Source organism: Pezoporus flaviventris, unplaced genomic scaffold, assembly GCF_033815535.1.
Source record: "Pezoporus flaviventris isolate CSIRO_AGI_PZ_B2104156 unplaced genomic scaffold, CSIRO_AGI_Pfla_v1 ptg000031l, whole genome shotgun sequence".
Classification (NCBI taxonomy): Eukaryota; Metazoa; Chordata; class Aves; order Psittaciformes; family Psittacidae; genus Pezoporus; species Pezoporus flaviventris.
In genome coordinates, this window is record NW_026892579.1 from 29767620 (window position 1) to 29783638 (window position 16019).

The 16019-nt window shown below is 41.1% G+C and overlaps 1 protein-coding gene across 7 annotated transcripts in view; it reads left to right on the forward strand.

The window, feature by feature from the left end:
* Window positions 1–16019, forward strand: part of DST (dystonin) — a 296486-nt gene that overhangs the window by 121363 nt on the left and 159104 nt on the right. For all 7 annotated transcript variants that reach the window (XM_061460566.1, XM_061460567.1, XM_061460568.1 and 4 more), the window contains one exon: window positions 10374–10540. In XM_061460566.1, coding sequence (XP_061316550.1) covers window positions 10374–10540 — 167 coding nt within the window. The remainder of the gene's footprint in view (window positions 1–10373; window positions 10541–16019) is intronic.

Consider the following 16019-nt stretch of genomic DNA (forward strand, 5'->3'; position numbering starts at 1 on the left):
GCATAGGATTCTTTATATAAAAAGCGCTCACAACTCATACAAGTACCATCTGTCAGTTCTTTTGTCCTTGATCTTTTCTTTGGTTCAAGAGCATAAGTGACTTAGAAAGTTAAAGTGACTGTAAAGTTACTTTTTGCTTCATGGAAAAACAAGGAACAGCAGAAAGAATTCTTGATAGAGAGGAGATAGCCTTTTCACTCAGGAGCAGCTGGTTAGTATTGTTAAATTGGTTATTAAGTACCCAAAATACCTATTTCTAGGAAGATAGAAAAGCACAAATACTGCTAATAATCTGCAGAGATATATTTGGAATACATTTATTCCTAGCTAATATTTACCAATGGTCTTTAATACGTTTTTCCATAGGTCAGTTAATGTAGCATGAAAACTTGCAATTGTTCATTGGAATGCTGGATACTTTTTAGCATTTTACATAATTTCTGCTTTATCAAGATAGGTTTTTTTTTTATAGGAGTACATAATTTAATATTTTAATATTAACCTGTGATCTATGTAACCGTATGTTATTGTTACTAGAAGTGTTGTTAAAACGGAAGCTATATCTGTGTGAAATTATATCAGTCTTGGTCCGTTGCACTGCAAAATCCTGAATCATCTTTTCTGATGAGAGAGGAAAGAGAGGTGCATTTTCAGGCATAAAAGCCGTTTGTTTATACAAACACAGCGATGTCATTTACAGAGACTGTTTTATTTTTAATGTGCTTTTCTGCTCATTAAGAAGGGGCCATGTCAGATCCAGCCCCCAGTATACAGCGCCACTGCCCTGAGTAAGCTGTTAGGCTTGTACGACAGTAGTAAAACAGCAGGTTATTTATAGCTGGCAAATTGGTGAAAAATCACATCAGCTGCTATGAAAACTCCACATACAAAAATTTGACTCCTAACAAGCTGTCAGAGCAATCTCTGATCCTTCTCTTTAATCTTCCTTTCTGTGGATGATTGGATACGTAATAAAAACATCTGAAGTGCAAACCAAATCTCCTGACTAAATCCCTGCTATTTGCTGTGCTGCTTGCTTTTGGATTTGGAGTGTAGCTAATAGTTTCAAAGGTTCCTGTATATTTTTCTACTTTATCTTGTTCAAGTTACTATATGAAACAGGAAGTTAAAATGCATGCGAGAATTTTCTATTGCTCATAAGTGCTATGTCATCTCTGTGAAAGGCCATCAGCATTACAGCCCAACGCTGGAGCAGTGATGTTTATTTAAGAGGATTGGTGGCCAGAAATAAGCCACAGTGTCTAATCAGACACAGGCCCTGCCTGGGCAGTATGCCACAAAGTTTATTGCGTGTGCATTTCTCATAAGCAAAATGGCTACGAACTGAGGAGGATGGACGGGCAGCCTGGAAGAAATTACAGCGCGAACGGTGGTTCTTAACTTTCTGAGGAGGATTTAAGTGTATGTAAATATACTGGAACGAATGAGACTGTGCAACTGTAAGTTACTGAAAGCCAAATGGGGAATGTCTGTGGATGTGTGAGGGCTGAAAAGGAAGAACAGTGTTTAGATCCTGCCAAAGCTCCCTTAAGTCCAGCTAAACATTCCCCTGGAAGAAAATATTTCAGAAGGAAAAGGAGAAAGAAATCAGCCGAGGAGGGACCAGATTCAATCCAGGTTAATGAAAAAGAAGAAAAAAGCCAATATGAAGTGGGGTTTTCAGAAAACATCGAGATTTATCCCAAGGGTGTGGGATTGGCTGATTCCTTCCCTGGGAGAGTAACAGTGGCTGGTAATACTCTGCCCGTGAGTAGAGACCCTTTGGCTTTTGTAAAAGCAAAAGTTTTACTGGGTGCAACAAAGAGTGATTCTCTTTGTGGGGACAGTTTTCATGGTGATGATCAGAGGCTCGCCAAGACTGATGAAACAGAGACATGGTTAAAGGAGCAAGACAAGAGGAATTCAGAGAAAAGCTGTACAAGGAAAAAGAAGTATTTGGAGGATGGCAACAGGAGAGAATTAGCATTCCTAAAGAAATCTAGTGGTCTTTGTTATGGAAAAGCAGCCAGCTTGGATTCTGCTATCCACTTTTTAGGCAAAAACCATGAAGAAACTGGATTAAACGTAACTTCTTGCAAAATAATTGATGTCCCAGAAAGTGATAAATCTGCAAAGTTGCATCACTTTATTTCTGAAAGCAAAAGTGATCCACTGCTTGAACAAAAGAGGTTTTATTCTGCTGATGCTCTGCTTTCCCAGTTGCCAAAAGAAAAGACGTTATTTAGGACTCCTCCAAACAGGAGCAAGGTAAATATTTTGGCACAGTACATTATCTTTGAAAGTTAGGTCAGAATAAGTATTGGAATAATATATTTTCTGTCACAAAAGTGTCTTCCCTTTGCTTTATAAGCCCTTTACCCATGCTGTGATACTAACAGGTAGTTGAAGGACAGAATATATTACTTGGTTGTTTTCACAGGTTGTGTAATACCTCTGTACTTCAGTATTATTGCTGCATCCTTGTGCTGGTTTGTTGTCTGTAGTTTTATTTGGTTCCTAAGTTATTTAAGAGGTTTTCATGTTAAAATGGTTCTAGAAGGTGGAGTGAATTTTAGGGAGTTGTTTAAGTTCATGTTCAGTATCTGCAGTAAGTTTTATTATCAACTCTTGATGGTCTTGTAATTCCTTTGGGCTTTGTATCAAGGGAAGGAATTTTTCTAATTCGTTTCAGTTATGGCCAATAGGAACTGAAGAATGATAGAAATATGTAGGCAGCTTAAAATAGAAGTGAGCATAAATCATGTTAATAATGCTCTAGACTTTTTAAAAAAGATATTTCCTCCTAAACTGTCTGGGTGACCTATTAATATTAATTATTGAAATTCCATCTTCCTCTGAGGGTACACTTACTTTCCTTTTACAACAAAAGAAAACAGAGTACAAGCTTACTTGCAGACTATCTGAAGGAAAGCAAATTTTTGTCTGTCGTTAATGCATGCATACCAATTCAGTCCACATTAGCAGTTCTGCCTCACTTATCTTCACCGCAACCGAGGTCTATAAACGCGGGTCAAATGCTGCTGATATGAGTATCCTGTCAAAAGCTGATTCCCCCTTGTTCAACAGGGACATCTGAGCTTTGAGGGGAGTGATCAGAGGCAACAGGCGTATGCCAAAGGTACTCTTTCCGGGAAAGAGCTAACTACACTTCTGTTGTTTATAGAATTTACTGTAGTAACAGGAATCAAAATTACACTATTCCTGAGCTTAGTTTTTAAATACAGATACATACTAGTACAAATAACCTCCTAATACACATGGAGATCTTTGCCCTCTTAATCTTAACTGGAATTCAGGAACAGCTTAGGGATGTTCTTTGAATTGAACAAAACGTCATTACCAAGTAAGAGAGTATGAAGCTTGTTTGTTTAGCCAAGTGTGGCTGCTTTTGCCTGCATAATCATCATCTAATATTGCTGCAGTTATTACTCCAGCAAGGCATATACCTCTTGTTACCACAGGCAGAAGAGGGAAGAAAAAGAGACTTCTACTGAGCTCTTACATCAGCACTGAGACTTGTGCCGCTATCATCAATAAAGCACTGCTTAATGATATGAAAACCAAGTTGCTGAAATATCTAGTTTTCAGTTCAGTTCTAGAGCAGATGGCAGTTTACATTAAGGTCAAGAAGTGAATCAGGACTGAAACAGGCTTCCTGAAGCAACTCCCCTTCTGAGTGATGTTTTAGCACAGTGCAGGTAGAGTAAAGTCAAGGCTGTAATCTTGGTTTCCCTGCAGAGAATAGTGCCACTGTGATATTGATGTGTTGAAACAACCCAGGTTTTCCATTCAATGCAAGCAAACAATAGCTACCATCTGGCATTACCACCAGTTTTTGGTGATTGTCAGCTTGTGTCAAAACCAATGGCTTACGTGTATCACATTATCAATCATTGTCATTATTCTTCCAGTCTAATTTGTGGTAGTTTCCAGTCTGGTTTATGGATGTAAACGTTTTTTAGAAAAAAATGCCTGGTATCTAAACAGCATCACTCATCTACTTCCAGTACTCAACTGTTGTCTTGGCTTCAAGTTCCTCAGGTATTTTTTTGCTATCCATCTACATAGTGTTTGACACAGTGGATTTCTTCTCATCTACAGTATTACTGATAACGTGAAAGAAGAAAACGCATGTATTTGAGTAAGGTTAAAGGCAATATAGTTGCTTTTAAATAAAAAGATGTAAATTATGATCAGCATATTCAGTAGAATACTTATGGCTAGGTAATCATCTGTTTATTACTGCAGTTATAATTGTAAATAGTTGTAAGATAGCAAGACACATTCCAACTATGCCTTCCATCATATACTCGTGTATTTTACCTGTTTATGTAGTACAGCTGGTCTTCTGGAATGTGATTTGCTGGGCAAAGGTGCAGGAGTCTGGAATTATGCTTTATTTGCATTGTTTACTTCCTTGTAATACTCAAAAGAAGCAGGTGCAATCCACCTTAAATGCTGGTGAATGAAGGAGATTTTTAATCATTAATGGAACTACAAAACTGGGCTGGAAGGGTTCTGGACATGTCATCTAGGTCACCTCTGCACCTGAAGGCAAGATAACTTAAAGAAAACCATTCTTGACTAATACTTGTTCTTCTTGGTCTGCCTTATTAGTGGTTTCACATACTTCCCGAGTAATTATTCTGGTGTTTATTTGTCTTTTATATTAAAAAGTGAGTTGAGCTGAAAACACATATGCTCATTTTAAACTCATTAGTTCTTTTCTTATTCCGAGGAGAGCTGATTTAATAACTTGTTTTGCAAAAGTGTTTTACATATTTGAAGACTGTTGGCACATCTCCCCCTTAGTTTTCCCTACTTCAGACTTAAAAAAAAAAAAGCCCAATTTTTAAGTCTCTCCTAAGAGGTCATAAGTTTTTAGATCTTTGTCATTTTTGTTTTTCTCTTTCTGTCTGCTTCAGCTGATCCAGTATTTTTTGAAGGGTGTTGTCCAAAGCTGAACTATTCTTTGTGTTCATAGAATCACAGAATCATGGAATAGTTTGGGTTGGAAGGGACCTTAAAGATTATCTATTTCCAAACACCTGCCATGGGCAGGGACACCTTCCGCTAGACCAGATTCTCAAAGTCCTGTCCAACCTGGCCTTGAACACTGCCAGGGATGGGGCAGCCACAGCTTCTCTGGGCAACCTGTGCCAGTACCTTGCCACCCTCTCAGTAAAGAACTTCTTCCTAATATCTAATCTAAATCTACCTTCTGTCAGCTTAAAGACATTACCCACTGTCCTGTCACTACATGCCCTTCTGAAAAGTCCTTCTCCAGCTGTCTTGTAGGCCCCCTTTAGGTACGGGAAGCTGCCCTAAGTTCTCGCCAGAGACTTCTCTTCTCCAGGCTGAGCAAGTCCAACCCTGTCAGCCTGTACTCAAAACTGCATCACTGAAATCAGTGCAAGCAAAGAGCATGAGGCTTTGAGGTGTATGGATTTTCTGTACTGTGTGAAGCAGAGAGAACTTACAAGCAGAGAAAAAACACTTGAAGTTGTAGGGATGAACTAGTTCTCCAAGTTAGAAAGAAGAAAGAGTATTTAGTGCCAGTTAAGACTTTGATCCTGAAATACAGGGGCTGTGCAAAGAATAACCTTTGTCACTTTTTCTTGCATAACTTGGAATTCACAGGCTTTGAGATAATTTGCACAGGATGTCTAGCAAACAACTGTTCAAATTCATGCAAACTCAGTATTTTTTTGCATGCTTAAAGGAACAAATATCCTTTTAGTAACAGCTTCTAGTGGGTAAATGGTAGGCTTGGGGGATGTAAGAATGAAAGGTTCACACAAACTTGCTTTGAAGGACAAAATTTGAAGAGTAGATCTGATGGCCACTTATTTTCTGTTCTGGTATTCCTGATTTAGTAGTTCTTTTCCTTTACTGTGGCAAATGGTGTTACAAATATTAACGATAATGTGTAGCTGGTAGATGAGTATCTATACTCTCCTTATGTGTCTGTCAAAGGCAAGATGTGTTCTTTTTTTCTCTGACACCTTACTTTGTGGGGCTAGTTCCAAGTTAATAGGGCATCTTGCAAAGCAGAGCTTGTAAGTGTAATAAAATATAGCTCTTTGACTCACCATTTCCCTTGGTGTATTTTTATACTTTAAAAATATTAATACAGTGTTTATGAAGAAGTCTGAAATCTTAGCTTTGGAATCTGAAACACTTTATTTAGAGAACAGCTCAGGCTGTTTCAGGTCTCAGGCTAATGTTAGAGTTCATTAACCAGTATTGAAATGGGCTACCTCCATAAGTGAAAAGCACTTTTAGTTTTTGAACTCAGCCTAATCTATTCCTAGTCATTCAGATGGCTAGTTGGGATGCCAACTGGTACTTGGAAGATTTTGGATTGAAAACCTGTTGTAGTGAGCTAAATTCATGGTTTAGCTACCCAAAATGTGGACTGTGAGCCTAGTGGTCACTTTCAGAGTGAGAAGCCTTCTCCTTGTATTTGTCTCCATAGCTACAAATGTTGTTTATATGTAACAACAGATAAAAGTATGACCTTCAGAAGTTGCCTTGATGTCTGAAACCAGTTGTTTCCAGAGGAACCTAATGTGGAACCTAATGTGCCCTCAAATATGCTGTGTTTGCATTCTCTGCAGTCTGAAATGTACACAGCTCGCCAGTCAGCTGTAAAGGAGGCTGGAGGTTTGAACTTAGCAGTAAGGAATGGCTATTAGCAAATTACAGTGTTAGCTCACTTGTGCTGGAATACATGAAAAAATGTGATATTTAAGGATTACACACACAGGACTTTCTGAAAGGGATGGGGGAAAGAATACAAGGGTTTCGTTTTTTTTCTGTTAAGACATCTGTCACTTCCAGATGACACCATCTCTTTCAGAAGCGCTGTCCGGATAAGTGGTAGATGGTTGACTTCATTTATATTGTGGTTTGGTTGTTCTGTGATGACTAAAAACTAAAGCTACTGAAAAAATATTTAGTTTCCTTTCTTGCTTTGAAATACCAAAGAATAAAGGTAACCCACACAAAGGAAGTCTTATACTATGGATGAGTTCCCTGGAACTTTACGAGAAAATTTTCACAGTGATTTTGATTTGGTCTTTCACAACATTGGATTCCCTGTTGTCTTCACATGCAGGACTCATACCATCTGTATTTTGTGTGATTTATAGAATCATAGAATAGTTAGGGTTGGAAAGGACCTTAAGATCATCTAGTTCCAGCCCCCCTGCCATGGGCAGGGACACCTCACATTAAACCATGCCACCGGACGTGAACACTGCCAGGGATGGAGCATTCACAACTTCCTTGGGCAACCCATTCCAGTGCCTTACCACCCTTACAGTACAGAACTTCTTCCTTATATCCAGTCTAAACTTCCCCTGTTTAAGTTTGAGCTCGTTACCCCTTGTCCTATCACTGCAGTCCCTAATGAAGAGTCCCTCCCCAGCATCCCTATAGGCCCCCTTCCGATATTGGAAGGCTGCTATGGGGTCTCCATGCAGCCTTCTCTTCTCCAGGCTGAACAGCCCCATCTTTCTCAGCCCATCTTCATACGGGAGGTACTCCAGCCCCCTGATCATCCTCGTGGCCCTCCTCTGGACTTGTTCCAACAGTTCCATGTCCTTTTTATGTTGAGGACACCAGAACTGCACACAATACTACAGGTGAGGTCTCCCGAGAGCAGAGTAGAGGGGCAGGATCACCTCCTTCGACCTGCTGGTCACGCTCCTTTTGATGCAGCCCAGGATACGGTTGGCTTTCTGGGCTGTGAGCGCACACTGAAGCTGGCTCATGTTCATTTTCTCATCAACCAACCCCCCAAGTCCTTCTCTGCAGGGCTGCTCTGAATCTCTTCTCTGGCCAGCGTGTAGCTGTGCCTGGGATTGCTCCGACCCAGGTGTAGGACCTTGCACTTGGCATGGTTAAACTTCATGAGGTTGGCATCAGCCCACCTCACAAGCGTGTTGAGGTCCCTCTGAATGGCATTCCTTCCCTCCAGCGTATCAACCGAACCACACAGCTTGGTGTCATCAGCAAACTTGCTGAGGGTGCACTCAATCCCACTGTCCATGTCAGTGACAAAGATGTTAAACAAGACCGGTCCCAACACCAATCCCTGAGGGACACCACTCGTTACTGGTCTCCAGCTGGACATTGAGCCATTGACCACAGCTCTTTGCGTGCAGCCATCCAGCCAGTTCTTTATCCACCAAGTGGTCCACCTATCAAATTGATGTCTCTCCAATTTAGAGACAAGGATGTTCATGTGTTCCCTTCAGTATTTTAAACAAAAATGGAGGGTTTTTTCTTTTTGTCTTTCCTTTTCTTTCTTTCCTTTTTCTGTTTGATCTTTCCTAAAACTGTTTAGTGTTGAAGCTGGAGACAAAAAGGATGCAAAAAAATGCTGTCAGATCTTCAGAGGTTGTTTATGGGCTAGTTGAACAGTTAAAAAGATTTTGCTTTCTAGCTCTGTTGCATGTATTTTTCCCTTACCTAAAGGGAAAGGAAAAGCCAGCAGATACGATGTCTGTGATGTGAAGACCTGCTTTCACAACTTGTGATTTTGTGGATACTTGCATAAAAAATAATTTGTTTCCTGTATTAAATTTACTTACAATTTACTGTATAGCTATAAATGCTTATCTCCCCTGAAAGTATTACAGCTGGTTAAACAGAAATTGCAGCAAGCACAGAGGTAGCTACATTGCTTTACTAAAGCATAACTAAAGGCTTTTGTAAAGCACTTCCTTTAGTCCCTGCTTCTTAGTGCTTCACACCACCTCCTGTCAGGCATTGACATAGCAGTATTGGTAGAAAAGTTAAATTTCTGTTCCTGGCACTGTGTTTTGTGTGTTTCTAATGTGAGAAGATCCCGTAATTTCCATCCTAGCCTGTCTGAAGTCTCCCAGCAATAGCCCAGACAGAAGATACCTTGTGTGCAGAGATTTCCAGCTCAGGAGGCATCATTATGACTGTCCCACTTGATCTCATGAATGAAGCTCCCTGGTTTACAGTAGAGCAGGATTGCTGAAATTGGCACAGCTCAAGTTAAGCCTCTTCTGCAGCTAACTGGAGCACCTACCTCATGCCCAAAGTTATTTGTGGGCAAACCTCCACTGATCCCTGGCCTCAGCATGGCTCCAGAGCTGGAGGAAGCCTGTGTCTCCCTGCAGTGCTAGGTGTAGGCTTGTGTGATGAAGCCTCTTCCAGGTGGGCTTATGGGGGTGTTTGTTACCCACCCACAAACCTTGGCGTTGTCTCAAGTCCTCTTGCCTCTGCCCAAGCGCCTCTGTCTAAGCACCTCTGTCTGATTTTTGTAGTGTCTGAGCTATGGTCCTTATACAGTGTGTGTGCCTCATGGTACCTGGGTTCTTAGTGTTCTGTGTAATAACATTATATTATCTATTGTTGTTTGAGTAAGTGGTAAAAGGTGGTCACTTACAGGAAAGACAGCATGCAATAGCACTTTATCAAGGCATGTTTTCTTTTAGGTCTGCCTTGCAGTTCACATTTACATTGAGTACAGTGTCTATAACATGAAGTGCAAAGAATACATGTGAAAATTAGGGAAATATCTACTTCATATTTATGCATATTCTAAGCAATTTGACTGAATTTCCTTAGGGGAGAATTTAAGGTACTAGAAAGTAGTATTTGTATGTAAAGTTCCCAGTACTATCCTGCTTCCCCTATCATAAAGTTGAGAATATTTAGATAATACAAAACCAAACCTTCTTTAAGGCAAAATTTTTATTTCTAATCTTTCAGTCACTCGTAAATGCTTCTCAGAAAATTTTGTCCTAAAACCGTTATCGGTTTTCACTGTAAATGACTGTTGTGTTACTGAATTCCAGACTAACAAATATTAGAAATTAATCTGAGATGAGCATTGTAGCTATATAAAGTATACATAATATAAATATGGGTATTACATAAGCATAATATATACATATAAAACTATATACATATAAACCATTGTATTTTATATATGATTATATACAATTTATGTATAATAGGTGTCATACATGAAAGAGATTATTATAGGCATTACCAACATAAGATATTTTTCATGATGTAGTAGTGGTATATTGTTGCCAGAAATTAGGAGGCTGAAAACTGGCTAACTGAAGAAAACTGTGAAGAAGCTAAGATTTTTGTATTTCATTGGAGACACTAAGAGTGCATAAGGATAGGACATGAAAGAATATTAATACAGTACATTATTTATGTAAGATGATAAATAATCATCATAGTCATGTTTGCAGGTATCAGGAAATTTTTCAGTAACACAGAGTGGTTTTCTGCAATGTTTTAAATATTATTATGGGTTAAGTGTAACTGTAATGTTTGCATTAACTGTATTTTAGATATCTGATATCCATGTTACTGGAGAGTCAGAGGACATGTCTGCTAAAGAGAGACTGCTCCTGTGGTCGCAGCAAACAACTGAGGGTTATGCTGGAATACATTGTGAAAATTTCACTACCTGCTGGCGCGATGGAAGATTGTTTAATGCCATCATTCATAAATACAGGTGAGTAATCTCTTCTCTTGGAAAATGTTCATTACAGAATTTTAATGTACATAGAAAGAGGGCTCTGTATTTTTATCCCTGTAATAGCACTGCAGTTGTGGAGATGGCACTGGCTCTTCCTGGACTGCCACTGCTCTTTGCAGCCAAAGGATGCCTGTTAGCGCTTGTGTGTCCTTCCTTCCTCAAAGAAGCATCTCCATGAATCCTGCACATCCCCCATGGGACATCTCCAAGCTGCTGAGAAGAATGTCCCTAGGGTTCAGTCTTCTCCACAGTCCCTTTTTGTCATGGTTACCTTTAACAATAGGCAGGGTAAAGTCCAAAACTGCACTGCTGGCGAAAGCTGTCAACTACAGCATGATCTGAGATATGCTTAAGCTCTCTGTATTCTTCTCTGTATGGCTTTACATGGCTCCCATGGCTTTTATGGCTCCCTGGAACCTAGAGCTTCTTCAGTGTTTCTGCTGGGAGCACAGGCCTACTCTGAGATGCATCTCCTGCATCTCCAGGGTATTCTTATGGAAATGGTACCAGCTGGCTTGAATGTTCCGTTTGAGAAGGGAATTGTGTTGCTGTATGCTTTTGTGACCAAACTCTTACGAAGTTGAACAGGCATTGGTAGAACCACTGGTGGCTATGGCTAGAAGCTAAAGGATACAGTATGTTCAGTTGAAATACAGTTAAAAATGTCTACTGATGGGAAAGGTTTTCTAGTTCTGGATTCTAAGTGAGAACAGGTCTCTCTTGACAAAGCTGACTGGCATCAAAGCACCATCAGAGGAGGAAGATTTAAGATCGTCACTGTGCTCAGTGTTTCCTCTTGGTTGGTGACATCTCTCTTGTTTTGTACATTTTTGGTTCCTGAATTGAGTAAGGGGGTTTGTATCTTAGAGAACCACATAGGGGTGCATTCTGGCTGCTGGGCTAATCAGTGTGTGCTGATTTGTCCTGTGTCTTGTGCAAGGCTTTCAACTTTCTGGGTCTTATTACAGCACATTTAGTTTGTGCTGTATGCCCTGGGGCTTATCATAAAGAAGTTTGAGAGTTTATGACTTCTTTGTAAAATACTGAAGTATGCCACATTCTGAAGTTCCAAGTAAGGCAGATTTGGTGTTTTCATGCAGCTCCAGGGAATAGGCCCTGAAATGGATTATTCTATTCTTGGATCTCCTCTTGTGGGACCACTTGGCTCACTGTAGAAAGAAGACTAGACAGAGCCAACATACATGCGGTGTGGGGAGTAGGGCACAAAAGTAGAATGGGAGATGAGTCAAGCAGATGCAGCTGCAGCCTTTTCCTCACACACTGTGTAGAGAGGCTGCAAGTATAATATACAGTGTTCTGAGTCCCAGAGAAGTTAGCTGTGGCAGTGCGTGATAAAATGGAGCTGCATCTGGATCAATGAGGTCTTTTTTCTGGCTGTGCTTCTGTTCTGGGTAGTCAGTAAGGGAGGAGGTGCATGCCAGCAAGACAGTCTTCTTTTAGTAACATTGGCAAGACAAAGGGAAATAGCTGGCAGAAGGCTAGGCTGTTTTACTTCAGGACAGAGCAGCCAAAAGAATGAACATAGCACAGGCAAGTATCTGAAAAAATAAACAGTGTGAAAGATACAGAGAGATGGGAGGAAAAAAAGGAAGGAGCTTAATGAGATGGAATAATGGAAAATAGTTTCCAGAGCATCTTCAGACTGTATGCTACTTCCATACAGCAGTGTACGCTTTTCAGCTCAGCAACTAGTAGTTGTGGTACAGCTCAGTTAATAAATAATGCAAAACTTGAGTTCTGTCCCCTGGCTGTGTGAATGTTAATGCCTTGGGATATGACTAAGTACCTGCAGCTGCTTTGCTGGAGCAGTGTTTCTGGCAGTGCTCTGTGAGCTTCATTCACAGTGTTTCAGTGGGGTAGCACAGGCACCTTTGACAGGAGTGCGTTGCACAAAGCAAATGATTCAACAGCTGAGGAGCAGAGTACCCATTTTGTGTGCTTCTGTGCCAGTTTAGATTTAGCTTATCCTCTTCCTGTGCATAGCTTCTCCACCTAAGGATCCCATGTGCTTCCCAGGAATGTTTGCCATCATTATCTGGTGTCTTTTTGCTGGGAGAGGTAACAGATTTCTGGACTCCATCTTGCTTGTTAAACCAGTGAGACTCTTCCGCTGATTTCAGTGAGCTTCTGTGTTTCTTTTGCCATTTTGTAGCACTAAAACGGAAATGATAATTTCCAGCTATTGCTCACAAGATAGGAATGGTCTTCCCAAACAGTCATCTGATATTTTTAACTACAGTGTTTTACTCCAGAGAGCTCTTTTAAAGTTTGGTTTGTGTACTGAGCAGTAAGTAGGCTAAACGCTAAGAGAATGTGCTTATTTCTGGCAGTCATTCTTCGTATGCTCTGTTTGTCCATTTTAGTAGCTCCCAGTGCATGGAACACAGGTGGTTTCAGGAGCTAGGCTGGGGGTCCTGTGGGTGCTGCAGGCTGATGCGCTTCACCGGGTGGATGACCAGATGTGTCTGCATGGGTGGTGGGATTGGACTGTGGTGCTGTGAACATGAAGCATGTCCATGGGTACACATCCATCAGTTGTGGTGCAGTGTGGCAGCCTGTCTCACACCAGTTATGCCACGCTCCCTGGAGATATGTCTCTTTACAGAACCATGATGCACCCTGAGCCAGGAGGAATATCCTCTCTCTGCGAGTAAGGATGTGACTTCCAGGCCTGGAAGGGATTTAAGTGTGCCCAGACCTAATTTTAGGGCGATGACATTTAGTGCTATGACAGTAATAATCATAAGGCTCAGAAGTACCCAGGAGTGTTCATGGTATCTAGAATTGCAGTTGTAGTGAGCGGCAGTAAGCTGTATGCTGGATAAGAGGGTACACGTGTACCCATGTCAGGGCACAGCAGTGGGGGCTCCCCATGGAGGGTCTGTCAGGGCAGGGCCTGGCAGCCAGGACCATCAAACCACCCCAGCCAGGAGCAGGGCAACGGGGGGCACTGAGGCAGCCCCAGCCTCAGTCTCTGCCCCAGGCATTGGCACTTCTCTGGGTGATGGGCCTGACAGGCGGGTCACAGGTAGGCTGCACTGCTGCAGGGGCAATAGCTCAGCTGGGGGGCAGAGGCAAGAGCCTCAGCAGCTCTTGGAGCACAGGAGCTACGCTGTCTCTGAGGTGAACCTGAGCACAGACAGGCAAACCTGGTGCTTGTAGCCCTGACACCATGGCTGAGAGGCCTTTTCTGGGATGTGCCACTGAGAACACAATCCACATGTGTCCAGCATGATCCCTACAATTGGTCATCTGTGAGGCAGGGAGATGTCAGTGTCCAGTTCTAGGTGACAGGGCTGGAGTGGCAGGTTATAATTACTTCCTTTCCAGGCATAAGCAATCTTTCTAAATTTTAAGTACACACCAGTGATCAGTTGACAGCTGGCAGGGAGCTTCTCCCGTCAGCAGGGCTGAGACCTCACCTGCTCTTAATGGCAGGTCAAAATTGTTTCATCTGGGCTGACGGTAGTGGTCTCCATTTATTTTCTCCTTGTCCAGGCAGCAGATGCCAGCACGTTTTGGTGCAAGCCAGCTAAGATTATGATGCAGAACTGCAGGAAGAGGGCATGGATTTACCACGCTCCCTGCTCCCCCAAAAGTGTGTGGGAGAAGCAGGACAAGGCCAACATTTCCCTGGCATGACTAACAGTAGGAGCATCATCTGCAGCATCTCTGTGGAGATCAGCGAGCTGGTGTGTGGTGTGAGTGAGCCAGGTTCCTCCCCAACTCCCAGCCCTGTGTGCACCCACAGCTGGACTGGCAGCCCTCTGCTGCCAGCGCCAAGCCTTGGGATGCAGGATCACATGCACTCAAGTCAGTCTCCTGAGCAGATGCACGGACAAGGCCTTGGGTGGTATGATTTAACGTGAAGTGTCCCTGCCCATGGCAGGGGGGTTGGAACTAGATGATCTAAAGGTCCTTTCCAACCCTAACCATTCTATGATTCTATGATTTGTTTACTTTCCTCTTGAGCAACAAGGGTTAGGTTGTCAGGGCATTTTGCAAGGGCCTGCAGTCACTTTCTTTATTACTTCTCTTAAGAATATGAATGAGTTTCCAGTAATACTGCAGTGTTTTTTAGATCAAGGAAAGTAATTTTATTAATGATAGAAATGAGAGGAAAAAATTACTCTATTTGAGGTACTTAGCTCCATATAGAATTTCTTTCTTCTTTCTTCTTTTTTTTTTCACCCTCCAAATTTAGGCGAATGTAATTTGGTCTTATGTGAGAAGGTTGCTTATGTTTTCAATGGTTTCCAGTGGTCTGTGTTTATAGGGTAAGATTAGGGATTACTTGGATGAACTTTTGAAAAGCATATAAAGCTTCTATTTTAAAACATCCTATACATGGTTAAATCCCTGGGAAACAAATGGGTCTCCACACTGATCTCAAAAATTGCCTCAGGGGGCTCCATTGCAGGCCTTGGATTTTGCTGTTATTCTGTGCAAATATTTATTCTTACATAGAAAGACCAAATAAAATTATAAATTTAAAAGTCAGTTTTAATACTAAACATTACAAGGTTTGTTAATTGTACGATTTTATTTAAGTGTATCAACTTTCAGACTGTTTTTTGAACCTCTACATGTTTCTTCAGATCTGTGATCAGGCCATTAGCAAAAGCTACAGGTGTGCCCAGGATATTCTAGAACATGCTGTATGTCATCTATTATGTAATTTGCCTTTTATAATTTAATTTTTCATTGAAGACGTGTGTTATTTGCTTCAATATGTTGTGTTGGAAGGGATCTGACTTCAGGCAGTTTCAAAAGTACGTGATGTTTCTTTCATACCATCATATCATATATGTAACAAAACCCTGTAAGACAAACTTCAGAGTTGGATGCTGACTTTAAGCAGCGTGTAATGCCCAGATTTTCCAGGAGATACTGCTGCCTGCACACTGGGGTCTTCATCTTGCAGCTCTTACCACTTTATGTATTTCTAGTCACTAGACTGTGTTTTAGGTAAATGCTCTTCATTTGTGTTCTCATTTTCTTATGTATGTGCCTTTTGCCCAAGAAAAAGACTGCATCCCATTATTAAAATATATACAAACAGTTGATATCTCTAGAGAATGAAGGCCACTCCTCTTTCATCAGGATTCGTATGTCAGATTGGAGCTAGTAATCAGAATTATAGATCTATGTTATACTTTGCAGATACATTTATTTTAAAACTAAACAAATTCAAATAAAAAGTTATCTCAAAGTAACAAATTGCTTATATTTTTGACCTCAGACTGCCCTGAGCAGTTGGTACATAAGGACTGCAGGCAATTTCAGTGAAAAAGTGTCTGCAAATAAAATTTAAGACATAGCAAAAATAATAGCTGGAAGATTTACAGTTAAATGGCATCTATAGACACTTTTTAAGGACAGTGGCTACTGATACTCAGAAAACAGACGTTTTCTGACCAGCTCATTTTACCTT